The 26,822-nt window shown below is 39.8% G+C and overlaps 1 protein-coding gene across 2 annotated transcripts; it reads left to right on the top strand.

Annotated features, from left to right (window-relative positions):
- The first annotated feature begins 555 nt into the window (after positions 1-555).
- Positions 556-26,283, top strand: STEAP2 (STEAP2 metalloreductase). 2 transcript variants are annotated; one of them, XM_025471441.3, is made up of 5 exons: positions 556-695; positions 7,871-8,395; positions 11,498-12,025; positions 14,337-14,501; positions 16,643-26,283. In XM_025471441.3, the coding sequence occupies exons 2-5, from the start codon at positions 7,904-7,906 to the stop codon at positions 16,928-16,930; spliced, it is 1,473 nt and encodes a 490-aa protein (XP_025327226.1). In that variant the 5' UTR covers positions 556-695; positions 7,871-7,903; the 3' UTR covers positions 16,931-26,283. The 2 variants fall into 2 exon arrangements, with proteins under 2 accessions (XP_025327226.1, XP_025327227.1); XM_025471442.3 differs by lacking the exon at positions 556-695 and adding an exon at positions 1,198-1,654.
- Positions 26,284-26,822: the final 539 nt, after the last annotated feature.

Raw genomic sequence — 26,822 nt, forward strand, 5'->3', positions numbered from 1 at the left:
CCTAAACTTTAAACCTTAATAATATTTGGCGGTGGGGGAGGGCGCAAATGTCAAGTCAAACAGAGAATGTATTTCCAAAGCTGCATTTGCAAAGGTTAATCTGAATGGACTACAGAGGGGAAAGTGCAGTTGTCCCAACGATCGATCCAAGACCCCCTTCTCCGTTGTTTTTTTTTTTTTTTCTTTTTTTCCTGGTTAATAAGCCACCAGGAAGAGAGAAGTTTTCAACTTAGCTTGCTGAAATGATAATTTACTAACGTATGAACAAATCGACCCAACTTTGAGAATTTTCCCAAATTGATTTTCATTGCGAGAGTAAAGATCTCTTGCAGAAGACAGAGGAGTCAGACTACTCGGTAGTCTGCAGGGCGAGAATTTACAGGATCGCAAAGCCAGAGCCCGGCAGCTCAGAGACCCCCCGGGCATTCAAGGCCACTGCGGCCCGGAGCGTTCAGTGGCTCGTCCCAGGAACACACTTGTCCCGACTCCCCGGTCCGCCCCTGCGTTCCCCAACTCCAGAGCTGGCTTGGCACCAGCTACAGCGAAGGTCAAAGTCAACAGACTAATCTGCAGTCGGCGGGCCGTGAGGATCCTTCTATGCGAGGGAGCTTTAAAATACGGTTCACGAAAGGGCATTTCTGGACATTCTAGTACAAGGACGCCATCCAGACAACAGACGGCGTGGCCGGGTCGAGGTGAGGGCAAGGGAACACGGAGAGGAAAAGCCGCGGCCGGTTCTTGGAGACGCGTCAGGAACTGGAGAGTGTGCAACGGGGACCGGGCGCGGGGCGGTGCACGGGCGCGGAAAGGCCAAGTGCGGAGCGGGAAGGCGACTGCGCAGCACCGAGCCGGGCTCGCCTTTCCTGGAGCTGCTGCTTCCAAAGGACGGCGGGCGGGGGGAGGGGGTGCGGGCGAGGGCGGACGCTCCGCGGCTCCGGGGGCAGGGGGGATGCCCCCGCTGGAGCGCAGCCGCCCGGCTCCCGCCCGGCGCTCTCCGGCCTCCCCCGCTCTGCCCGCGCCCGCCCGGACCCCGCCGAGCTCCCGGGCAGCTCCCGGCGCCGCAGCGCCCTCGGGTCGGCGTCCCCGGGCCCCCCAGGGCCGCGCTCTGCGCGTCACTGCGGGGCCGGCCTCCGCGCGCCTCCCTCCCCCGCCTCCTCCCGGGCGGTGCGCGCTCCGGCGCGGGGAGGCGGGGAAGCCGCGGGAGCGCCACCGCCGCGCCAAACGCCTGCAGCCGCCGGTCGGAGGCGCGGCCCCGAGGCCCTGCAGCCGGGCCGGGCCCCTGGGGCGTGGGCGCCGCGGCCGCAGAGCTGCCGGGCTCGCCCCGGCCGGGCGCGGGGAGGGGGGGCGCAGGGCGGGCGCAGAGGTGAGCGGGGCGCGTAGGAGCGCGAGACCAGGTGGCGGCGGCGGCGGCGGAGCCGAGGGTCCAGGGGCAGTGGTGGCCGCGCGCTGCTCGGTCCTCCCCGCTGCCGCGCCCTCTGCGGGCGTCCGCCCCGGGCCCCGCGCGCGCCCCTGGAGCTGGGGAGCCGCAGGGCTGGCTGGGGAAGGCGGTCTGTGCCCCCGAGGCCGCCTGCTACTGCTCGTGCTCTTCGGCGAGCTCCCCAGAAAGTCCCGAGGCTGGGCCCAGGAGCCAGGAGGCCGGGAGAGACCGCCCCAGGTAGGAGCACCCCGCGGGAGGGACCCCCGCCCCCGCCCCGCACCTCCCAGGCCGTCGCGCAGCGCCGCGGTGCGGGCAAGTGTTCCCGGGGTCATCTTGTTTATTGGCCGATGATGCGACCCTGGCGTGCTTGGGCCGTTGTGTGTTAGGAGGTGATTGGCCTCTTCTCTCATGTCCTGGATTTTCTTTGAACCCTGTGTTCAGCCTCAGCCAAAACTTGTTGAAAATTATGCCCTAAATATCTTGCTCTTAAAATGGAGCAGAGACATAAAGAAAATGTTGTCCGCAGATTTCCGTTTATTATCTTCCCCACCCCTTGGACGGGGATTGGTGTCAAGTTTTACTCCTCGGGCAGTTCATTTTTTAGGTGGAAAAACTTACTCCGGGCCGTGCTTAATTCTCACTCATCACTGTGGGTGAAATTGGGAGAAGTAGAATTTGAACTCCTGCCCCTTCCCCCACCCTCAAGATTGGAGATTGAGCCCCAGCAAAGGCCCCACTACCAGCAACGCTTAAAATTCTCTCCAAACCACCTCGTCCGTGCCTTCCCCCCCACCCCCCCAACCCCCCAGTCATTCCACCTGTTTTATTTCTTGGTTGTGTTGATCTGTTTATTTTTTCTTTCAAGTGAGTCTGTTGTGTTTTCGTTTTTACCTTGTCTCTCTCCCTCTGCTGTTTCCAAGCTTAAAAGCTATTTACAGAAGAACAATACCCATCCTAGAGATTTTGCAGGCTATTTAGAAATGGTTTGCAGTTTCTTTCACCTAGCTAGCCCCTCTTTTTTGTGTGCGTTGGGGCGGTGGGTACGGGGGGGGGGGGTGGTTGAGACAATATAAACAATGATAAATTGAGCTAATTGTACAAAGAGGAAGTGAGAAGCTATATTCAAGTTTTACTGGTGACATGGAAAATGTAGTGAATGAGCGTAATTATACTTTAGTACTGAAAAGGTAGCACAGATAAAGGCAAACACATTTTAAGGAAAGGATCATAAGTGAATAAGAAAGGTGAGGAAGAGGGTACGTCAGAAGCTGGAAAGACGGGATCCCTGGGTGGTGCAGCGGTTTAGCACCTGCCTTTGGTCCAGGGCGCGATCCTGGAGACCCGGGATCGAATCCCACGTCGGGCTCCCTGCATGGAGCCTGCTTCTCCCTCTGCCTGTGTCTCTGCCTCTCTCTCTCTGTGTGACTACCATAAATAAATTAAATTAAAAAAAAAAAAGACATTAAAAAAAAAGCTGGAAAGACTAGGACTGCAGTTTCAAAGGACACAATCAGGACATCAGGAGAGACGTTTATTCGGAGCTCAGCCAGTAAACCATGACACTGACATCTCACTCACTTTGGGCTGCCCTGTCTTGATCAGCAAAGAAAGGGATCTTACCTATAGACCTATCATTACATTTCTTTTGGTCCTCACATCTTTTTGATACATTCAACAACAAACCCTATTTGTTGCATTCTTTCTTACAAAGCAGATTCAGGGTCTGATGGGGACCCACTTCCTGGTTCATAGACTATCATCTTCTTGCTGTCTTCACTTGTCAGAAAGAGAGAAAGAGCTCTCCAAGACCTATTTTATAAGAGCACAAATTCCATTCAATAGGGTTCGACCCTCATGACCCAATCACCTTCCAAAGTCCATACCTTTTAATACCTTCCCATTGGGATTTAGGATTTCAGCATAAGAATTTGGCAGGGGCGGGGGTGGACACAAATATTTAGTCTTTAACAAGAGTTGATCTTTTTAAGCAAGTGACCATAACTGTATGCTGTAGAATTTAGGTAGGTAATGAGAAACCAGGAGGAGGTTGATAGTGAGAAAATAGCAGGTCAATGCATCAGATTTTTTCTGCTGACTTGAATTAGTCACTGCAAATATCTGACTAAGATTATTGGAAGGTTCGGAGATAGTGTTTGGAGATATCAGAAAGTGAATGGCTGAGTCGGATGGAGGCAGAGATTCATTGTTTTTGGTTTAACAACTGATGGAAACAAGAGGATGTGAGGTTGAGTGGTTTATCCACTTGAGTGAAGACATCCCAGAACATCCCAGAAAAGGATGACAACTGTTGGCACGGAGAGGAAGACTATGTATGTCAAAGTCACTAGTGATAAAGAGTAAGCTGGAAGTCAATAGATGACAGCAATGCTTACAGGGAGGTTTTATAAGGTGCCACCGGCCTCTGAGGAGCGGAGTGTTTGCAGGAGAGGAGAAGAAGAAAGGTTCAGATGTGGACTTGGAGAGTCAAAAATACACCCACACCCTCTCATGGCCCTGGGGGAATTATATTTACTTGATAACATGTCTAAATCATCAAGTTATGGATGTCACCCAGATCTCTGAGGACAGCCCCTTTCAGAGGTACTATCATTTAAAAATTAATGCCCTAGATGTTTGTATGTGAAACAAATTAGGTTCTATTTATATAGCATAACAGCTGCCATTCAGCCGAGGAATGTCAAGGAAACCCTTCTAAACAGAATCTCAGGAGGCCATGTAGCTGAGTATAATCCAATTCTTTGACCCTGATGATATACTTCAAGTATTGAATGCAAACAGCAAGTTGAATGGCCACTCAGGAAAACTGTGACCTTGAAATTTCAAGGAATCCATGTGCTACTTTTTTTTTTAAGGTTTTATTTATTTATTCATGAGAGACACAGAGAGAAAGGCAGAGACACATGCAGAGGGAGAAGCAGGCCCCACACAGGGAGCCACATGTGGGACTCCATCCCAAGACTCTAAGATCACGCCCTCAGCCGAAGGCAGATGCTCAACAGCTGAGCCACCCAGGTGTCCCTCCATGTGCTACCTAAATCACACTTTTAAGTCAAGCTCATGAAGTTGAAGTGTCACAGTGTTAAATATAAAGTAGTGATATTACTATGATTTTATAGTTTTAAGACTTGGAAACAAAAGGATTTTAGTATTGGACTGCAGGAGTTAGGTACAACCTCTTTGTTTTCCATATAACAGAGGAAAGAGACTCAGAAAACAAGATTTCAGAAGCCTCAGCCTGTCCTTTCTCCTCAGTACCGCATAAACAAAACTTTCCATAAATGTATAACCTTCTCAATTCTTTAGTCTGTGTTACCTGAGAATCACATCAAATGAAAAGGTAGAGAGACTCCAAGACCTTGGTAGTCAAAGTGTGGCCCACAAACCACTAGGACAAGGGGCATCATCTGGGAGCTCTGGAGAAACACAGACTCTTGAGCCTCATGCCAGACGTAGAGAATCAGAATGTTCATTTTAACAAGATCCCAGGTGATCATATTCACATTAAAGTTTGATAGTATTCTAGAGAGAGTCAGGTCACTTAGAAACTCCCATCTACTCCAGTCAGCAGAGCCTCTGATGCCCGGAGAGCTGGAGTCGCTTGTCAGCCAGAAGGAGAAGATAGCGTCACTGGACATCCTGAACTTTGAATGTTGTGAAACAACAGGAACAAAATATGCCGTGCAATGGGATGACACATTTTAAGGAGTGGTACTGACTTTCCAGAAAGTGGATAAAAGGGAAATTGCAAAATAGTGAGTGGTCCTTCCGATACTGCTCCTGCCTGAGTAGGAGATGGGGAGGGACAACATGCATGTTCCTCAGCTTCCTGCATTCCAGGCAACGGTTATTCTCTTGCTAGTGTTATTTTTCGTGATCACAAACCACAGTGCAAAAATGAGCTTGAGGATCAAAAAGCCACATTTGTTATTTCCAAATGCCAAGCTAAGTATTAGCTTGAATTCTGAACCTTTTAGTAGCGTTGTTTTCAAATACAGCTGCATATTAATTAAAACACCCAATGAACAATTAAAAAAAAAAAAAGCCTGATGCCCAAGCTGGACTCCAGACCAATTAAACAAAGATCTGGCTGGAGGTAACTAGGTGTCCCTGGATTGCAAGCTCCTTGGGCCATTTCAGTGTGCAGATAGAGCTGAGAACCACTGCTTCAGGGGGCCATTCTCCCCTGTGGGAAGAAGCAGCTCTGAGATTACAATTCTGCTTCTCCACTTATCAAGTGGTGGGATCCTCTGACTCTCATAGCACCAGGCAGAGTCAGCAAACTTCATGCTTTATTGTGTATATGAAAGCCAGTGCAGCAATTCTTAGATTTGAGAGATGCCACAATCTCTACTCAGAATTCAGGACTAGGGTATAGGACACTTGGTTTCCTGTGTGTGAGTCTAATAACTCTTCCCCCTTAGGTGGCATATATGATTAGGGGTAGGTTGGCCAGTTCACCTTGGATGCCTGAATGAAATGATCATCGATTGTATGACTTCTGTCTCCTTTAACTGCTCTTGATTCCCAAGATAGCTCATGATACCTCAAGAGGATATTGATGTTTTGTACTACTCTGGTGCCTCTGACCTCTGCCTGGCCTTCTGAGTGCATGGGAAGCAGATAATTCCCACCCCTTCTATCTTGAAAAGTGAAATGAAACGTGTAATAGATGCAAAAATAGTGAGTCTTCTTCTTTCTCAGGATCTGAGTTAGACATTAAGATCACTAGGTAATGCTGAGGAGTGAACCATGCCCAAGAAGGAGAATACACTGACCTGAGCACAACCATCACTGTCCCACTCAGCCCCTCTCCCCCAAAGAACAAGGCCCTTTCTCTAAATTCTGTACTTGCACCAAAGTGACACGTGCCTTAGCTGGGCTGCCTGGATTCTAATCCTGGCTCCCTGACTTTCTCACTTACCACCTTGGACAAATTAATGCTCTTCTACATGTCTCAGTTTCCTCATGTTCAAAACAGGCATGACATTATTAACAGCTGTCTCATCAAGCAGTCATGGGGTTCAATCCGTTAACATAAAAAGTGCCTACAGATGGCACATGAAGTGTGCCATACAAGGATTAGGTAATACTGGTTTTCTAAAGATTAACTGACAGGGTTTGGGGAGTCATTGTGGTCCATTTGTAGGGTAAAAAGTGGGGGTTTTCTGGCTCTAATCTAAATTTCAAATTTCATTTTATTTTTTTAAGATTTTTTTTAAAGATTCCTTTTTTTTTTTTTTTTTTTTTAATTCGTGAGAGACCAGAGAGAGGGAGAGAGACAGAGACACAGGCAGAGGGAGAAGAAGGCTCCACACAGGAGCCTAATGTGGGAATCGATCCCAGAACCCCAGGATCACACCCCAGGCCAAAGGCAGACGCTCAACCTCTGAGCCACCCAGGCATCTGGAAGAGTATATTTTGTTCAGATCCAACAGCAACACTGATTCATGGCCATTTGATGTGTCGTCTTGAGCATGTTATTACAAATATCAACATTTCAGATGTTAGTCCCCTAAGTAGAAGTGAATTTGACAGATTTTTTTCAGGCAAAATAACTTCACTGTATTTAAGCCAACAAATAAAAGGGGAAGAAAAAGATTTCATAAGTATTGTGTAATTTAAGACCATAAACACATTACTAATCCTGTTTTTTTGTCGGGAAGCTGTCTTAATAAATTGTAGGATAAGAGTGAATGATAGAAGTAAATGGTATTTAATTAATCCTTCATTATATTTTGAAGCCTGTTTTTCTTAAAATATTATTTAAATGCCGGGGGGGTCATTTTTTATTAACTGATTTATCTTACTCTCTTTAGCTATTGGTATATAGGATAATTTATAGATTCTACCTTAAACGATTCTAGCCATTTTTAAATCGTTTTTTTGGTGGCTTTTCTGTCTTCTCGTGTTATATATGCTCTTCACATGCCAGCACATCACCTCCACCTCTAGTGGAATTTCTGACTGGCTGCCTCTGATCTGCTGCAAAAACTGGATAATCTGACTTGGTAGAACTGTGCTTTTAAAAAAATTCTAGGTGAAACTAAAGTCTCTTGCCTTTTGTGCTGTAGTGACTCGCTGCTCAGAGGTCAGTAGACCAGCATCATTTGTATCACCTTGTTCGAAAGGGAGAATCTTGGGCCTCACTCCAGACCTACTGAATCAGAATCTGAATTTTAATAAGATTCTCGGGTGATTCATGTGTCCATTAAAATTTCAGAAGCCCCACTTTAGCATATCAACTTTGTGACAGTTCATTTTTCTACTCTGACATCCTTTTTTAGCCTACAAATTGTGTCTTGCTGGGTTCCAGGTTTTATAGCTTGCTAAAATATTTTACTTCTGTAAATGAGGGGTATTACTATAATGTCTGGAAGTATATGACTGTTGGGTAATAGGTAATTGATGAAGATTTTATTTTCTCTCCCTTAGGACATCTCTGGTGATCTTGAAAGAGCCCATATCATGGAATCGATCTCTATGATGGGAAGCCCTAAGAACCTTAGCGAAACTTTTTTGCCTAATGGCATAAATGGTATCAAAGATGCAAGGAAGGTCACTGTAGGTGTGATTGGAAGTGGGGATTTTGCCAAATCACTGACGATTCGACTTATTAGATGTGGCTATCATGTGGTGATAGGAAGTAGAAATCCTAAGTTTGCTTCTGAATTTTTTCCTCACGTGGTAGACGTCACTCACCATGAAGATGCTCTAACAAAAACAAATATAATATTTGTTGCTCTGCATAGAGAACATTACACCTCCCTTTGGGACCTGAGACATCTGCTTGTGGGTAAAATCCTGATTGATGTGAGCAATAACATGAGGATAAACCAATACCCAGAATCCAACGCAGAATATTTGGCTTCATTATTCCCGGATTCTCTGATTGTCAAAGGCTTTAATGTTGTCTCAGCTTGGGCCCTTCAGTTAGGACCCAAGGATGCCAGCCGGCAGGTATGGTTTTTTTTTTTTTCTTTCATTTTTTCTTTAGTTATTGAAGTATAGTTGACATACAATGTTAGTTTCCGGGTATATAATATCATGGTTTGACAATCTGCACATCGCTCAGTGCTCACCACGACAAGTGCAGTCACCATCTGTCACTGTACGACGTTATAATTTTTTTTTAATTTTATTTATTTTGAGGGACAAGAGAGAGAAAGCACAAATTGGGAGAGGGAGAAGCAGACTCCCCACTGAGCAGGAAGCCCAACACGGGGCTCCATCCCACGACTCAAGGACCGTGACCCGAACTAAAGGCAGAAGCTTAACCAAGCGAACCATCCAGGTGCCCCACTGCACAACATTATTACAATACTATCGACTATGTTCCCTGTGCTGTACTTTTCATCTCCATGATGTATTTAAAACTGGAAGTTGGTACCTCTTAATCCCCAATTTTATTGGTATTTGTCTGGTATTCTGTATTTAAGTAGTGAAACAAATGTCCTACATTTAAAAATCAAATTCTGACACTCTCCAGTGATTATCATTTTGAAAACTGTGTCTGAGCACCTGAAAACTTATGTCCTGACCTTGTAAGGGTGCATTTCCACCCCTATCAAATAGTGTGGAAAGTGGAGAAAATTACTTGGACTTTCTGTTATTACCAGCTAATTCGGGAAAAGGCAAAGTTGGCCGATGAATAACGGCACACATTACATTAAGTCTCTCCTGGCTTCCTCAGAAATAGAAACAATAACAAACATGCCTTTTTTCTTCTTCTCTCTATCTCCCCAACTCTCTCCCTCCCTCCCTAGCTCTCCCCTCCCTTCTTCCTGGCAGCTATTTGGTAACAGTATTCCATCTGTGTATGCAACACTATTTTGTATGAGCCTCAAGAAGAATGCTTTAGAAGTGCCTTTTTATTTTATGCAGTTCGTTTTATTTAAAGTCTAGATTTTAATCTGTGTAGGGAAGCAGATTGGATTTCTTGGGTTCTTTTTTAGAGTATGGGTTCTATCCAGTTTGACTTGAGAATAAAGCATATGGGGAGCTCCATCAATGCCTTTATGGAATGAGAGCCTTTATAAGTAAACATATAAAATAGTGCACCTTACAAGTCTTTTAAAGGTGTAGTCATGCATCATAGGTAAGCTTGACGATAAAATACTTTCATTATTTTTGTTCGTAAAGACAGTTCATGCCTTAGATTAAATACCTTAGAAAATGAAGTCAGGTATTGTATCACTGAACATGGCATATCAGATCATGATAACTATTCATTTCAAGTCTTTACTTTGGAAGACTAGTAAAAGATTATATACTTCCCAGCTTTCCTAGAGGCTATTTCTAAGTCCTTTTTTCTTTCATATATCCAAAGTTTAGGAATGCATACACCAAACTAGGGATAAACCTAAATTTAACCCTTTGCCCATAATTCTGATAATTTTGATCTTTAACAACTACAAAAAATAGGAAACTACAAAAAATACAAACTACAGGGGCACCTGGGTGGCTCAGTGATTGAGCGTCTGCCTTTGGCTTGGGGCATGATCCTGGGGTCCTGGGATCAAGTCCCGCATCAGACTCCCTGCAGGGAGCCTGCTTCTCCCTCTGCCTGTGTCTCTGCCTCTCCCTGTGTGTCTCTCATGAATAAATAAATAAAATCTTTTAAAAAAATACAACTATAAAAAATATGGATTTGAATTCAAAGTGAGCACAGAAATAGTTTGATTTGTATTCCATAGGGCTTCTACTTTTGTTACAAATGTTGGATTTATACTTTTAGGTTTATAAATTAAATGAATTTTAAATTTATTTAAATTTAAATAAATGTTATAGTTTATAGGTTATATTTATATTTAAGTTTTATTACAAGTTTTTTTACAAGAAGTAAAAAATGGTCAGCATTGTCACAGCTATAATAAATTAATTTAGAATGCTTTTCTTTATTTCTTTGGAATATAGGTATTCTTCTCCACTCCATTTTAGAAATTCATGGACATTTGTATAAATAATATTGACTTTGTTATTAATCTGCTCATGTTAGGTAAAATTAATGATCCAAAGAGCACTACATTTTCAGCAAAATGCACATTTTAGCAAGCAAGTGTTTCAGTGTGGTCTGTTCCAGAGACCTTATGTAAACAACTTCAGGGATATATTTAGAATTTGTTTTCCCCAAACATTAACAGAGACTTTATGGCAATATTTTTCTAGCCCCAAGTGAGATGATGACCTGCCCATAAGTAATAGTGGCTCACTTCAGAAATGAATTTGTGCTCAACAAATATTAGTTGAATTCTAACTACAGAAATATAAGAGGTTTGGGTAGTTTGAAAGTCCACACTCATCCCCACCCATCATTTCATTATATAGATGTAACACCTTAGTATTAGGTAATGGCAGTGGCTTTACTATTTAAATTAACTAAGCCTTATAATACCATTTTTCCCTTACGCAGGTATAGTATCGTTATTCACAGGTGAAAGAATTTCATATTCTGATCAATGAAGTCATATAATAATAACCCGAGATTACTCATGGCCTTTCAAAGAAATTTTATAAATTGTACAGCAGTGTGACATAAGTTAGAGATTTTAATTGCAAATTTAACCATCCAGAGTCCATGCCCATCTTGTATTGCTGAATATCTTTAAAGGACAGTGCTTGTAATCCCTCTGCTAGACAGAATCACTACAGTCCTAGAACTAGGTATTGTCCTCAGAGGCTGGGAGAGCCAACCCCAGAGTGAGAGCCAGAGTAGCCAGTGGATGGCCAGCAGCCCAAACTCACCCTAGACCTTACCTTGCCACTGCTACTGAACCACATGTTCTAGAAACCTTCCTTCCCCTGGGGACTTCCCAATCCCAGCTTCCAGCAGGAATTTTCTGCATTTTATTTTCATGTCCTCACAGGTAGCAAGGACTTTATTGTTTCTATGACACTGTTTTGACCTATTAATCAATAGATTAATAATGTTAGTAAATGCTTTATCTCCTTAACTTTTTGCATCACCCAAGGTCGTCATAAGCGATGCTCTGTGGGTGCAGTGTGCAAACATCACCATTTTCATAAACAATACTAACGATGAATCTTTTGTTTTTGCCACAGGTCTATATATGCAGCAACAATATTCAAGCTCGACAACAGGTTATTGAACTTGCCCGTCAGCTGAATTTCATTCCTGTTGACTTGGGATCATTGTCATCGGCCAGGGAGATTGAAAATTTGCCCCTGCGACTATTTACTCTCTGGAGAGGGCCAGTGGTGGTAGCCATAAGCCTAGCCACGTTTTTCTTTCTATATTCCTTTGTCAGAGATGTGATACATCCATATGCTAGAAACCAGCAGAGTGATTTTTACAAGATTCCTATTGAGATTGTGAATAAAACCTTGCCCATAGTTGCCATTACTTTGCTGTCTCTGGTATACCTAGCAGGTCTCCTGGCAGCTGCTTATCAGCTTTATTACGGCACCAAGTATAGGAAATTTCCGCCTTGGTTGGAGACCTGGTTACAGTGCAGGAAACAACTTGGATTACTAAGTTTTTTCTTCGCTTCGGTCCATGTTGCCTACAGCCTCTGCTTACCAATGAGAAGGTCAGAGAGATACTTGTTTCTCAACATGGCTTATCAGCAGGTATGGAACTTGCTTGTTATTTATTGGATACTAGTGAAATACCTTATAAGTATAATCTGTAAAATGTGAGATTTGAAATAGTGTCAAATTTTACAGACCTTGTAATAGAAATTTTGGTATATTAAGGGAGGGGAAAGAATTGTTCTTTATACAATGTTTATGTGGCTGATTCAAAATCATTTAAGATAAAAGCTGCTACCGTACCTTTCTTTGAAGAATAAGAACAGAAATAAAGGGTTAGCTGTTTTTTCTCTTTTATGTTATGATTGCAATGATTGCTTTTAGCATTAAACAGTTATTTTAATGTTTTATAATTGGCTGTGTTCCATGAAATGATAAGGTACTCTCAGTAAACATTTGTGATAAAGTTAGAACCAGTGAAAATACAAAACAGAATAGGAAGCCAGAATCAAGAGACATACATCTTCAAGGATTTTGTTATCAAAAATAAAAGGAGGAAAAATACTCAGGTGAAGCTTTAGGTCCTCAGGTGAACCTTTATAACACTTAGCTCTTTAAGAAAATCTCACAGAAAGCTTCATGTGAAAGGGGCTTGAAGGAGCAAAGTATGATATCCATTCAGCAAATGGAACATAAAGGGTCTCCTCAAAGCTATTTGATGTGGTATTTACCAATGACAGCGAGGACTCTGTAGCAAAACGAATGGCATTTCATAAGGATCCATGGCATCATGATCCAAATGCATAGCCATTGGTATTTATGCCTGTCTCAACATAAAATAATGTGAAATAAATTAATGAATTGATGTTCGCTAAGCCATTGTCTGTCTAAAAATACCTCTTCAACTTAACCAAATACTAAGGGTTTGATATTTGCTCCACCAGCTCCCTCACTGGTCATTAATTGTTTGCTCAGATCGCACCTCTCACAGAGGCCGAGCCTGGACATCATTTTAAATTCTGCTACCTGCTTCTGACTCAAACCCTGTGTTCCCACTGCCCCCTCCCCCGCCCCAGTCCCTCCTACTCTGTTCTACTTTCAATTTTTACTCTTTTCAGTAATACACTTTATGTTTTCCTTGTTTATTTACTGTTGTCTGCCTCCTCTCATCAGAATGTAAGTTTATGAGAGGAGGGATCTTGTGTGTTTTGTTCACTGATGTATGTGTAACACCTAGAACTGTGCCTGGCACGTAGTAAGGCATTCACAAAGTGTTTTGTGGGATGAATGAATGGCCTGGGAGGCCAAGTAGGTGCAGGTTGTAAGCTCTGGGTTTACTGAGGTTGGTGGTTGTTCTGTATTGTTGTATAGACATCAAAGAAGATAATAAGAGCCTTTTTCCACAGAGGAGCTCTGTGGCTTTTTTCAGGATATTCGTATGATTGTTCCGGGGACCTAATGCTCAGAACTAGCTTTCCTTTTTTTTAATTTCAAGTTTCTTTTGTTAACTGGAACTGAACAGAGTTAAACTGTGTTAAGTTAGAATCTGTTATCCATGAATAGATATTTATTTAAATCAAAGCTTTAGGCTGAAGAGTCCAACCTTTGATTTATACTATAGTTATATTGTTTACATGTAAATTGACATTTCTCAAAGTAATCCCTATGCAGAATACCACATATTCAGAGTTAATCAAGTCTGACTTGATCATATATGTATTATCAACGTAAGGAAAAGACATTTGAAGAAGTACTATATAGGAATGAGGCAACTGAAGAGTTGGAGAAGTGCATCAGTGAGGCAGTTCAAGAGAGTAAATATTTGCATTCAGTATGACTTTATCCATAAGGAGATCTCAGCTTTCTGAGGAAAAGAAGGTAAAGAAAAAAAAGAGAAACAAATGACATACAAATATTCTTCAAGTGAGAGAGGAAGATGCACACATAATTTAGAAATTCTCTTCCTGGATTCTAAGTTGATCTAAAGCCAGGATGTACCCAAAATATTCAACCAAGTTTAAATCAACTTAGTAAAGTACCTCAAAACTAAGTCTAACTGCCAATATTTTTCTCATGTCACCTTGGAACCAACACTTGACATTCCTGGTCTTAGGACCCCAGACTCCCTGTGACTGTGATGTATTACAATGTAGGTGACAGACTGACCCATCCCCTCACATTTATGCCAGGAAAGAGAGAATCTTAGTCTTCCTTTATTTAACTCTCCCTTCTCTTTTCCCCACACCTGGAACAATACCATCCAGTAATAGGTTCTCCATCACGGTCTGTTAAATTGAAAAAATACAATTTAAATCTGTCCATATATGATGTATTCTTATTCCAAGAGTGAACTGCGCTGAATCAGTGAATATTCTGCCAAATGAAGGAAATTCACATTTGCTCTCGTTAGGTTCATGCCAATGTCGAAAACTCTTGGAACGAGGAAGAAGTTTGGAGAATTGAAATGTATATCTCCTTTGGCATAATGAGCCTTGGCTTACTGTCTCTCCTGGCAGTCACCTCTATCCCTTCCGTGAGCAATGCTTTAAACTGGAGGGAATTCAGTTTTATTCAGGTACGTGGGCTTTTTTGCGTGAGGGATTGGGCGGCATAGAATTTAAGTGTTAAGTACAGTTTAATTTTAAATATGCTTTTTATAAAAGAGTGCCTTTGGGGCTGCATTTATGCAGTTAGCTCAAGGAATGAAAATTGCTGGAAGCCAGCTTAGGGCCATTCTGGTTTAGTAAGCAAAAGACCAGTACAGGATTCTACTAGAAGACTTTGATAGCACTGCCTAACGTTACAGATAAGGCTCATTTTAAAAAGAAAAAAAAAATGATGGGATGCCTCAGTGACTCAGTGATTGAGCGTCTGCCTTTGGCTTAGGTCATGATCCCGGGGTCCTGAGATTGAGTTCTGCAACAGGCTCTCTGAAGGGAGCCTACTTGTACCTCTGCCTGTGTCTCTGCCTCTCTCTCTGTATCTCTCATGAATAAATAAATAAATTCTTTAAAAAAAAAAAAAAAAAAAGGAAAGTGAGAATGGGGAAGCTTAGATCAAGTTTAGTGCCAAAAGTCATTTTGTTACTCAACCAGTGAATAAAGAATTCCTTTATATTTTGAGTCACCTGATCAATCTAGAAAAATCTTATTAATTTGAATTCAAGTGAGGAGAAGGTCAGTCTGAATATTGTAAAAGAAATGTGTGGCAAATTAGGTGACTGGACTGATGGATTATGATAAGCAACCAACCTTATGAATCTTGTTATTATATGTATTTAGTATATTAGTTGTATATATGTGCCTATGAGTATATACAAAGGTGTTTCAAAACAGCACTGTATTCTTTAATAAATTAAACATTTACCTTCTCCAGTAATAATTATTTAACAAATATGCATATTTTTAAAATATGTAACTCAAGCTTAGACCCCACCTGTACTATCACAGTCAGTATTGGTTGTATCCAAATGGTTTATAGTACAATATGTGGATGACTGTCACTTGGTGGTACACTAAATTTTGTTTTGTTTTGTTTTTGCCTATTTGAGGTTTTTACCCCCCAAGTCATCTAAAGAGCTCATTCAAGTTAAGGGCATCTCCCTGTCTAAATTTGTCTTTCCTTTTTGAAGGAAAGAAAATGTGAATACTTTTCCTACTGTCAGTTTAATCATACCTGAAAGAGATGGAAGGCTCTCTGATAAAAGGTGTTGGGTGGATGCAAGTGATCATTAAATTGAAATGAGTAACTGCAAAACAGAACAGTTCTGCTAAAGAGTCGATCCTTTCCCCATGAAGTTAGACATTACATCATTACACTGATGTAATGTTACATAGACCATTTCTCAAAGTAATTAATCAAACAATGATTTAGGGAGCCCAGAATGCTGACCTTTTAGATTTTCACCTATGAACTGCTTAATGGAAGTACTCTGAATAATTTGATTTAATGATCAATAAAGCCACATGTTTGAAATGCTATTCTATCACATACTAATACTATCAGGTTTTTCATATTTACCTTCAACTAGTATATATATGTGGGGCAGGGTGTGGGGGGCGTATTCCCATGAGAATGCTCTTCAGCACTTAATTTTATTGTGTGTGTATATTATATATATAGATATATATAATTTTTTAATACTCATAACTGTTGGAAATGTGGTTAACCTTTGTAAAGAAGTTTTGCAGTTTTCATCAGTACCCTTAAGGAAAACCCAGATGTTTTGACCAGTAACCCCCCTATTAGAAATAAGTTCTAAAGAAATAAACCAAAATATAGAAAAAGGGCTTATAATTGAGGAAAGTTGAAAACAGAGTAAACGTTCAAAAAAAACAAAAAGGAATGATTAAGTAAACAATAACACATCCATTCAATAGAATATTATAAAGCATAAAGAGTCATGTTTTCATATTTAATGACATGAGGAAAAGGTTTGTTTCATATTTAATGACATGAGGAAAAGATACAATAATCAGAGTATGAAACTAAATACAATATGGCTTTCTTTGTATAAAATAAGACAAACACTTAAATATATATGAAATATGTGGAAATACTAAATTTTAATTTAGTAGATAATAAAGAGTAGGTCAGTAATGTAAGATAAAATAGTTTTAGCACACTATAAACTTGGTGTAGCTGGATGCATTGATTTTTGAGTTTGAATAATTTGTTCCTTATTCTTTGTTTCTTTTTCTTTCTCCTCTACCCAAGTCTACACTTGGATATGTTGCTCTGCTCATAAGTACTTTCCATGTTTTAATTTATGGATGGAAACGAGCTTTTGAAGAAGAGTACTATAGGTTTTATACACCACCAAACTTCGTCCTTGCTCTTGTTTTGCCCTCAATTGTAATTCTGGGTAAGATCGTTTTACTCCTTCCATGTATAAGCCGAAAGCTCAAGAGAATTAAAAAAGGTTGGGAAAAGAGCCAATTTCTAGAAGAAGGTGTTGGAGGAGCAGTTCCTCATCTCTCACCAGAGAGGGTTACAGTCATGTGATGATAAATGGTGCTCACCGGTGCCATGTAGAGTTCCACTCATGCCATTATTGTTATGAATTCCTTTATGTTCATTTGCAAGTGCACTGTCAAATTCATGTGGCCTGAAATCTGTCCAGTAAGATCCCAACCAAATTAGTGGTCAGTTTTTTTAAAAATTAATTTTCACAGATGTCTTATTTTGGCACTATGAATTTTTGTAGTCAACTTGTACATTTTGTTTTGCATAACCGTAACATTTCTGTTACTTTGACAAACTGTATTCCATTATCAGGCAAAGATATTTCTGGCTAATAATATAGATACAGCATAATGTCCAAAAAAAAAAAAATAACCTTGCAAACCAGCAGAGTTTTAAGTTTTAATATAATTTAATGGATATATGTTCTTTGTTTCTGAAGCTTACCTAAGGTTTTAATTGTTATCCGGCTCAAGAAATAGACATGCATAATCATACAGTAACTTTAAGAAAGGTCACTCACATTAGCATCTAGGTAAGGGTGAATGGTAACATTCCTATATTTTTCTCAGAAGATAGGGTTTGAATAATGTAATTAATTGTATGAACCAGTGTGATTTGTGAAGAAACACAAATTTTAAAAAAACAATTTGAATCTGAAATTATATTTGAAATGCAATGGAGACATGAAATGCATACTGATAATACGTACCTCATGAAAGATTTCATTCCTTATCTTGTTACAGAGCAGTTTCATTTGCATGTTATTATGTTGGTTAGGGAGAAGACTGTAATATTTGGATTCCAAAATTGATTTTTCTAACATTGTACCACGCCTGTGAATATTAAAGTTGTTTCTAGTTAGAGGGAAGCTATGAAGTTTACCCACCAGTAATTGGTCAGCTGATCTACAGCGTTGCATCTTAGCCATTCATCCCTCTATCTTGCATAAAATTTGACTGACATTCACTGAGAGATTATAATATGCCAGGCAGTGCTCTCAGCTATTTGTCTTATCCCATGTTAATATTTACAGCAGCCCCGTGACAGAGGTAGTTATTATCCTTATTTTACATATGAGAAAACAGAAGGATAGAAAAATAATCTGCCCAAGATCATGCAGTTAATAAGAGGCAGAGCTGGCATTCAAGTCTAGCCATCCTATTTCAGAGGCTATAGTTTTAACCGCTAGGCTGATGGCCCCTGCTTCATCCACATGCGTTACCAACATGATGCCAATCTAGATGCTTCCTCTTTTGTCATAAAGGCATTGACATTCTTTACAGCGTGTGTGGGTATCAAAAATTTATGAAAATATTACAGTCACAAATTTATAATTGCTTGTGGGATGATATATAGTTCCTAACCTTGCGAGAGGATCTTCCCTGGGACATGACCTTGGAGACCCATGGCAGTCCATGTGATTCCCTAGACAGTGTTGGGACACCAGCAGAGATAGGACCATAGCAGTTTTAATGAATGGCTGAGATCCTGTAGAATCTTTAAAAATCCCTGTCGTGTTGGTCACCTCTTTTTCTCTTCCTGAGAGGTCCTTCTGCCTATTCAACCATTCATTAGTGAGCAGTTTGCAAGCATGAAGGATTTTAAGAAGAGTGGTTAATTATAAATCTACTCTAGAGACATATAATCATACAAATTATTCATAAAATTTTTCAGTACTGACATTCCACATTAAAATTGCATTTTGTTCAAACTTTGATTAGAATGCCCTACATTTTTTCCCATTTGTTCTTTCCTTATTAAAATAGTTGCAGATAAGATACAATTATATGCATTATGTAATTATATATTCTGCAATTATAACATTTCTAAACTTAGCCACTGAGGTATTACTGAATGCAGCAGCCAAAATAAAAGGAGTTTTGTTGGGGGCAGAGGGAGGAGAGAGAGAGAATCTTAAGCAAGCTACATGCCCAGGGGCCCAGTGCAGGGCTTGCTTGATCTCACAATCCTGAGATCATGACCTGAGCCAAGATCAAGGGTCGGACATTAACCAGCTGAGCCACTGGGCACCCCTAGAAGGAGTTTTATTTATGGAAGCTACCTTTCCCACCATTGGCTCTTTACCGACTACTGCAACCTGTCAATTTGGTAAATCACTCGATTCTCTCATATTATTTTAATTTTGTTCTTTCCCTCTTGATAATCACTTACTTGCTAGTTCTTGGTAGGAATTCAGTTGGGTGATAACTTTTAAAGGGAGACACCCATAAACTGTTGTAGCTCACTACTGAAATTAACAGCATATTTTCAATATTTGTTCCTCAAGTTTCACTCTGTCAAGACCACGCTTTCACCATTTAATGTGAAAATACAATGAAATATTTTTAAAAGTTAGATGACTATTGAATTATATTGCTGCATGTGTATATTAAATAGCCAATGATATAAATAATGTTATCACTACTACAGATAAAAGGGGCCTTTGAAAATGTGAAAAAAACAAAATTTATGAAAATGTATATAGGATGTAACTTTTGTCTCATGATAATATCTTCCTTTTAGTACTACAAAGATGAAATAATTTTGAAGTTTCACAATAAATGTAATATATTCATTATAATTCTAAATGTTTAAAAGCCTTTCTAAAGATACAAAAATATTGACTTTTATTTATTTGACTTTTAATTGCTTTATTTTACCATTTTCTACCAGATTTTTTTTCTTAATCATTATTTCTCATAATTACCTTTTTAAAAATCATTACTCTGGCCTCAGAAGTAGGATTGAATTCTGCTCTTGCTAGATGTGAGAAAATGGTCGGTACTTTAAAGTAGTGGGGATTCTTTACCAATCTGTATTTTGAGAAGTGCCCCTGAGAAAATTATAAGAATGTAGAAAATATGCCCAGTCTTAATCCTATGCAAAAAACTAAGTAATTTTTTCCTAAGAGGAAAATAATCATGGGCTGAATCATGCTATTTATTTAGCTTTTGTGTGAAGATTTCATGTCTCCTCTATTAATAATATTTAAAATCATGTTTAAGTAAGAATATATTCATGTGAACATATATTTTTCAAGGCATATATGGAAATTTAGCCCAGATTGTCTACATGTAGAGATTTTTATTTAAATTTTAAAATATTTTAAAGTATGAAGAAATTATATTTATAGGTATTTATTGGAGATAATTATTTTGTGCTACATATAGAATGGCTAGTGAGCTCCAGTATTAAACTACCTGATTAATTTCTTATGAATTAGCCTAATCTTAATTTGATTAAGGAATTTTACTTCAAAATTAATTTGATAATAGTAATTTAAGGTATATTCATACCTACAAATTATGAAAATTATTTGTGTAAAAGGGCTTCAAGAATATATCATATCCAATTTTGTATTGTTTATCTCTTACATAATATGAAAAAATTTTAATTCTTCTTAATTGCCTTTTGCCATTAAACTATTTCATAATAAATTCTATACAAAGAGTTTTGCCCCCAATAGAGATTTGTTTGTGAAATATAAGGTTTCTTATGTGATATTTTAAAGTACCCATACATGTAACTCATAAATATTTCTTTAGGATTACTATAAACACTGAACCTGTGTCCATCTACAGACTCTCTGTTTTGAAATTAGTATTCAAACAGCCTAAAATTTGGTGTTGAAATTATTTTGTGAATTCTTGACTTAAAGTATTACTACACATAGTATAACATGCCTCAGTCCAGTGTTCAGATTTCTACTTGTGATGTGTTGTCATGAAAATGAGATGCTCTATCTTCAGTTGCTCATAAGTCAATAAAACAAATTCTGGTAAATATTCAGTATATGTAATTGCTCTAAATGAACCGGTACTGATTTTGGTGGAAATACAATCTGTTCTTACTTTGAATGATGCATTTTACAGGAATGAATGGGTTCTTCAATTTTTTTAATGCAAGAAAAAAATTTAATTACATTTTTTAATTTAATTCAATTTGCCAACATATTTATAACACCCAGTGCTCATCCCATCAAGTGCCCTCCTCAGTGCGCATCACCCAGTTACCCCATACTCCCGCCCACATCACGTTCCACAACCTTTTCTTTGTTTCCCAGAGTTAGAAGTCTCTCATGGTTTGTCCCCTCTCTAATTTTTCCCACTCAGTTCCCCTCCTTTCCATTATAATTCCTTTCACTATTTCTTATATTCCCCGTATGAGTGAAACCATATGATGTTTGTCTTTCTCCGATTGATTTACTTCACTCAGCATAATACCCTCCAGTTCCATCCACGATGAAGCAAACGGTGGGACATGGCTGAGTAATATTCCATTGTATATACAGACCATATCATCTTTATCCATTCATCTGTTGAAGGATATCATGGATCATTCCACAGTTTGGCTATTGTGGACATTACTGCTATGGATATTGGGGTGCAGGTATCCCAGCATTTCGCTACATCAGTGTCTTTGGGGTAAATACCCAATAGTGCAATTGCTGGGTCATAGGGTAGCTCTATTTTTAACTTCTTGAGGAACCTCCACCTGTTTTCCAGAGTGGATGAACCAGTTTCTTTTACTGTGCAGAAGATTTTTGTCCTGATTGAGTCTCAGTAGTTCATTTTTGCTTTTGTTTCCTTTGCCTTCATAGATGCATCTTGCAAGAAGTTACTGTGGCCAAGTTCAGAAAAGGCTGTTGCCTATGTTCTCCTCTAGGATTTTGATGGATTCTTGTCTCACATTTAGATCTTTCAGCCATTTTGAGTTTATCTATGCATATGGTATAAGAGAATGTTTCATTCTTCTACACATGGCTGTCCAGTTTACCCAACTCTCCTTTTCCAGTGTATATTCTTTCCTGCTTTGTCGAATATTAGTTGACCATAGAGTTGAGTGCCCACTTCTGGGTTCTCTTTTCTGTTCCTTTGATCTATATGTCTGTTTTTGTGCCAGTACCACACTGTCTTGATGATCACAGATCTGTAATACAGCTTGAAATCCCACATTGTGATGCCCCCAGCATTGGTTTTCTTTTTCAATATTCCCCTGGCTCTTCAGGGTCTTTTCTGATTCCATACAAATCTTAAGATGATTTGTTCCAGCTATGTGAAGAAAGTCCATGGCATTTTGATAGGGATTGCACTGAACGTGTAGATTGCCCTGGGTAGCAGACATTTTCACAATATTTATTCTTCTAATCCATGAGCATGGAATATGTTTCCATCTCTTTTTGTCTTCCTCAATTGCTTTCGGAGGTGTTCTGTGGTTTTTAGGGTATATATCCTTATCTCTTTGGTTAGGTTTATTACTAGGTATCTTAGGCTTTGGGTGCAATTGTAAATGGGGTTGACTCCTTAATTTCTCTTTATTCAGTCTTGTCAGTGTATAGAAATGCCACTGATTTCTGGGCATTGATTTTGTATCCTGCCACATTGTCAAAATGCTGTATGAGTTCTAGTAATCTTGGGGTGGAGTCTTTTGGGTTTTCTATGTACAGTATCATGTCATCTGTGAAGAGGGAGAGTTGGACTTCTTCTTTGCCAGTTTGAATGCCTTTTATTTCTTTTTGTTGTCTAATTGCTGAGGCTACGACTTCTAGTACTATGTTGCATAGCAGTGGTGAGAGTGGACATCCCTGTCATGTTCCTGATCTTAGGGGAAAGGCTCCCAGTGTTTCCCCTTTGAGAATGATATTTGCTGTGGGCTTTTCATAAATGGCTTTTTTAAAGATATTGAGGAATGTTCCCTCTCTTCCTACACTTTGAAGAGTTTTGATCAGGAATGGATGCTGTATTTTGTCAGATGCTTTCTCTGCATCTATTGAGAGGATCAAATGGTTCTTGTTTTTTCTCTTGATGTGATCTATCACGTTGATCATTTTACGAGTGTTGAACCACCCTTGCATCCCAAAGATAAATCCCACTTGGTCATGGTGAATAATCCTCTTAAGGTACTGTTAGATCCTATTGGCTAGTATCTTAGAATTTTTGCATCCATGTTCATCAGGGATATTGATCTATAATTCTCCTTTTTGGTGGGGTCTTTGTCTGATTTTGGAATCAAGGTGATGCTGGCCTCATAAAACGAGTTTGGAAGTATTCCATCTCTTCCTATCCTTCAAAACAGCTTTAGTAGAATAAGTATTATTTCTCCTTTAAACATTTTGTAGAATTCCCCTGGGAAGCCATCTGGCCCTGGACTTTTGTGTCTTGGGAGGTTTATAATGACTGCTTCAATTTTCTTGCTGTTTATTGGCCTGTTCAAGTTTTCTATTTCTTCCTGTTCCAGTTTTGGTAATTTGTGGTTTTCCAGAAATGCATCCATGTCTTATAGATGGCCTAATTTATTGGCATATAGCTGCTCATAATACATTTTTTAAATCGTTTGTATTCCCTGGGAATTGGTTGTGATCTCTCCTCTTTCATTCATGATTTTATTAATATGAGTCTTTTCTGTTTTCTTTTTAATAAGGCTGGCTAGGGGTTTATCTATCTTATTAATTCTTTCAAAGAACCAGCTCCTGGTTTTGTTGATCTGTTCTACAGTTCTTCTGGGCACTATTTCATTGAGTTCTGCTCGAATCTATATTATCTCTTTTCTGCTTGGCTTAGGTTTTACCTGCTGTTCTTTCTCCAATTCCTTTAGGTGCCAGGTTAGCTTGTATATTTAATTTTTTTTCCAATTTTTTGAGGGATGCTTGTATTGCAATGTATTTGCCTCTTAGAATCACTTTTGCTGTATCTCAAAGATTTTGTGTCTTCCTTTTCATTAGTTTCCATGAATCTTTATAATTCTTCTATAATTTCCTGGTTGACCCATTCATCTTTTAGTAGGATGCTCTTTAACCTCCATATGTTTGAGTTTCTTCCAGATTTCTTCTTGTGATTGAGTTCTAGTTTCAAAGCATTTTGGTCTAAAAATATGCAAGGGACAATCCTAATTTTTTGGTACTGGTTGAGACCTGATTTGTGACCCGGTATGTGGTCTGTTCTGGAGAAAGTTCCCTGTGCACTTGAGAAGAATCTGTATTCAGTTGTGTTCTGATGGAAAGTTCTGTATATATCTGTGAAATCTATTTAGTCCAGTGTGTCATTCAAGGCCCTTGTTTCCTTGGTGATGTTCTGCTTAGAAAACCTGTCATTTACTGAGAGTGCCATGGTGAAGTCTCCTACTATTAGTGTATTATTATCTAAGTATCTCTTTGGTTATTAATTGATATACTTGGTGGTTTCCACATTAGGGGCATAAGTATTCATAATCATTATGTCTTCTTGTTGGATAGACCCTGTAAGTATTATATAGTGTCCCTCTTCATCTCTTACTACAGTCTTTGGGATAAACTCTAATTTATCTGATAATGAGGATTGCTACCCCAGCTTTCTTTTGAGGACCATTTGAATAGTAAATGGTTCTCCACTCCTTCATTTTCAGGCTGGATGTGTCCTTAGGTCTAAAATGAGTCTCTTGTAGACAGCAGATAAATGGGTCTTGCTTTTTTTATCCAGTCCAAAACCCTGCGTCTTTTGATGAGATCATTTAGCCCATTCACGTTCAGAGTAACTATTGAAAGTTATGAATTTAGTGTCATCGTATTATCTATACAGTATCTGTTTTGTGGATTGTTTCTTTGGGCTCCCTCTTTCTTTTTCAAGGTCCCCCTTAATATTTCTTGCAGAGCCAGTTTGGTGGCCACATAGTCTATCAGTTTCTATCTATCCTGGAAGTTCTTTATCTCTCCTTCTATTCTCTTCTATGACAGCCTCGCTGGATAAAGTATTCTTGGCTGCATGTTCTTCTCATTTAGTACCCTGTATACATCATGCCAGCCTTTTCTGGCCTGCCAGGTCGTGGAGAGGTCTGCTGTTAATCTGGCATTTCTTCCCATATCAATTAAAAATCTCTTGTCTCAAGCTGCTTTAAGAATTTTCTTTTTATCTTTGAAGTTTACAAGTTTCACTATTAAGTGTCAAGGTGTTGAATGGGTTTTTTTTTCTTAATTTTTTTGGGGGGTCCTCTGTATCTCTTGGATCTGAATGCCTGTTTCTTTCCTCAGATTAGGGAAGTTCTCAGCTATGATATGTTCAAATATACTCTGTGGCCTTCCCTCTCTCTCAGCCTCTTCTGGAATCCCAATTAGACATATATTCTCTTTCTCAAGCTATCATATATTTCCCTAAGCCTTTCCTCATGGGCTCTAATTTTTCTTTTTTTCCTCAGCTTCCTTTCCACAACTTGTCTTCTATGTCACTCACTCTCTTTTCTACCTCATTAACCCTAGCAGTTAGAACATCCAGTTTAGATTGCATCTCAGAGTATTTTTAATTTTGACCTGATTAGATCTCAATTCTGCAGTAATAAAGTCTCTAGAGTCCTTGATGCTTTTTTCCAGAGTCATGTGTATCTTTATAATTGTACTTCTGAATTGAATTTATGACATCATATTTAAATCTACATTCTGTAACTCTGGCAGAGAGTATTGCTTCTGGTTCTTTTGTGGTAAATTCTTCCTGCTAGTCATTTTGTCCAGTGCAGAGGGTCTCTATGAGCAAGCTGAGTCAAAAATATCAACCATGACCTAAATAAGATACACCTAGGTGATCCCGAAAAAGTCAGAGACCAGAAAAGAAAAAGAACAGAACAAAATAAAACAAGGGACCACTAAAGTGAAAAACAAATCTTAAAACAAAATAGTAAAAGTAAAAAACGAAAAGCAGAGAAGAAAAAAGAAAGGGGGGCTGTTGGTGGTGATGAGGAAGTGGTGGTGCAGAGAGAATGTAGTCTTCCTGAGGGGACCTAGAGAGTGATCCTCTTGGTTCTGAGTGTATTTTGTTCTGTATGTTAGAAGACACTCAACCCCAAATTTATATAAACCAGGAATATTTACATAAAGCCCCAACATTGACCACAAAAACATAAATAAAAGAGGAGGGTAGAATGGGAAGGAAGAGAGAATATAGTCTATGAATGAACCAACAGTGTTCCTCTTGGTTCTGGGTGTATTTTGATCATGTGTTAGAAGGTACTAACTTCCAACATTGTAAAACAAAATAAGACAGAGAAAACAAAAACGAAAAATCCATATCTTGTACGTATAGCTACCAAAATTAAATAGGATACATTGAGGGGAATCCCGAAGTGAACAATATATCTAAGACATGTAATTCTATAAATATGAAAGTCAAAAAGGAAAAAACTTAAAAATGAAGGGTTGGTAAAATATTATAGCTAAGGTGGGGAAAGAGAAAAAATATTGCAGAGTTTTAGTCTGATATAAAAACTAGTTGTAATTGGGCAGCCCAGGTGGCTCAGCGGTTTAGCGCCACCTTAAGCCCCAGGGTGTGATCCTGGAGACCCCTGATCGAGTCCCATGTCGGGCTCCCTGCATGGAGCCTACTTCTCCCTCTGCTTGTGTCTCTGCCTCTCTCTCTCTCTCTCTCTGTCTCATGAATAAATAAAATCTTAAAAAAAAAAAAGTAATAAAAAAAAAAGACCCTCTAATTCTGTATACTATTTTCCCTCATTCCTGGAGCTTTCCAGTGCTGTTTTTCAGCAAACTTGCTCTTCCCTTGTTCTTCAGCAGTTCTTCTGAGGGAGGGGTCTGCTGCACTGATTCTCAGGTGTCTGTGCCTGAGCAGAGATGCCCTGCCCCTTGCCAGGTGCTGGGCTCAGTGTGAGATGTTTATCCTCTGAGGCCTTTGTTCCCTAGAGGCCCCGCCTCTCCCAGGCACAAGGTGAAACAAAGGGGAAAAGCAACTATGGCAGCAGCCAGATCTCCAGGTCTGGAGTCAGGTTCTCTGTGAGTAACTAACCAGTCTCCCAGTCCTCACTGGCCTAGATGTTCCTGGGGGCAGGCAGGGTTGCACTGATCTGCACAGCTTGTGGGGCACCCAGCAGCACACATTCTTGCTTTCCTGTGCCCTCTCCGCTTCCACCTGTTCCAGGGGGCACGGAGGGTCCCCGATTTTATCCTCTTGGGCACCCT

Source organism: Canis lupus, chromosome 14 (assembly GCF_003254725.2).
Source record: "Canis lupus dingo isolate Sandy chromosome 14, ASM325472v2, whole genome shotgun sequence".
Classification (NCBI taxonomy): Eukaryota; Metazoa; Chordata; class Mammalia; order Carnivora; family Canidae; genus Canis; species Canis lupus.

What these genes read in the sequence shown, in the direction of transcription:
- STEAP2 (XM_025471441.3), top strand. Translation starts at nt 7,904, where the DNA reads ATGGAATCGATCTCTATGATGGGAAGCCCTAAGAACCTTAGCGAAACT. An exon ending in CCAAGGATGCCAGCCGGCAG is followed by an intron (nt 8,396 to 11,497) that starts GTATGGTTTTTT and finishes TTTTTGCCACAG; the next exon opens with GTCTATATATGCAGCAACAA. An exon ending in GGGAATTCAGTTTTATTCAG is followed by an intron (nt 14,502 to 16,642) that starts GTACGTGGGCTT and finishes CCTCTACCCAAG; the next exon opens with TCTACACTTGGATATGTTGC.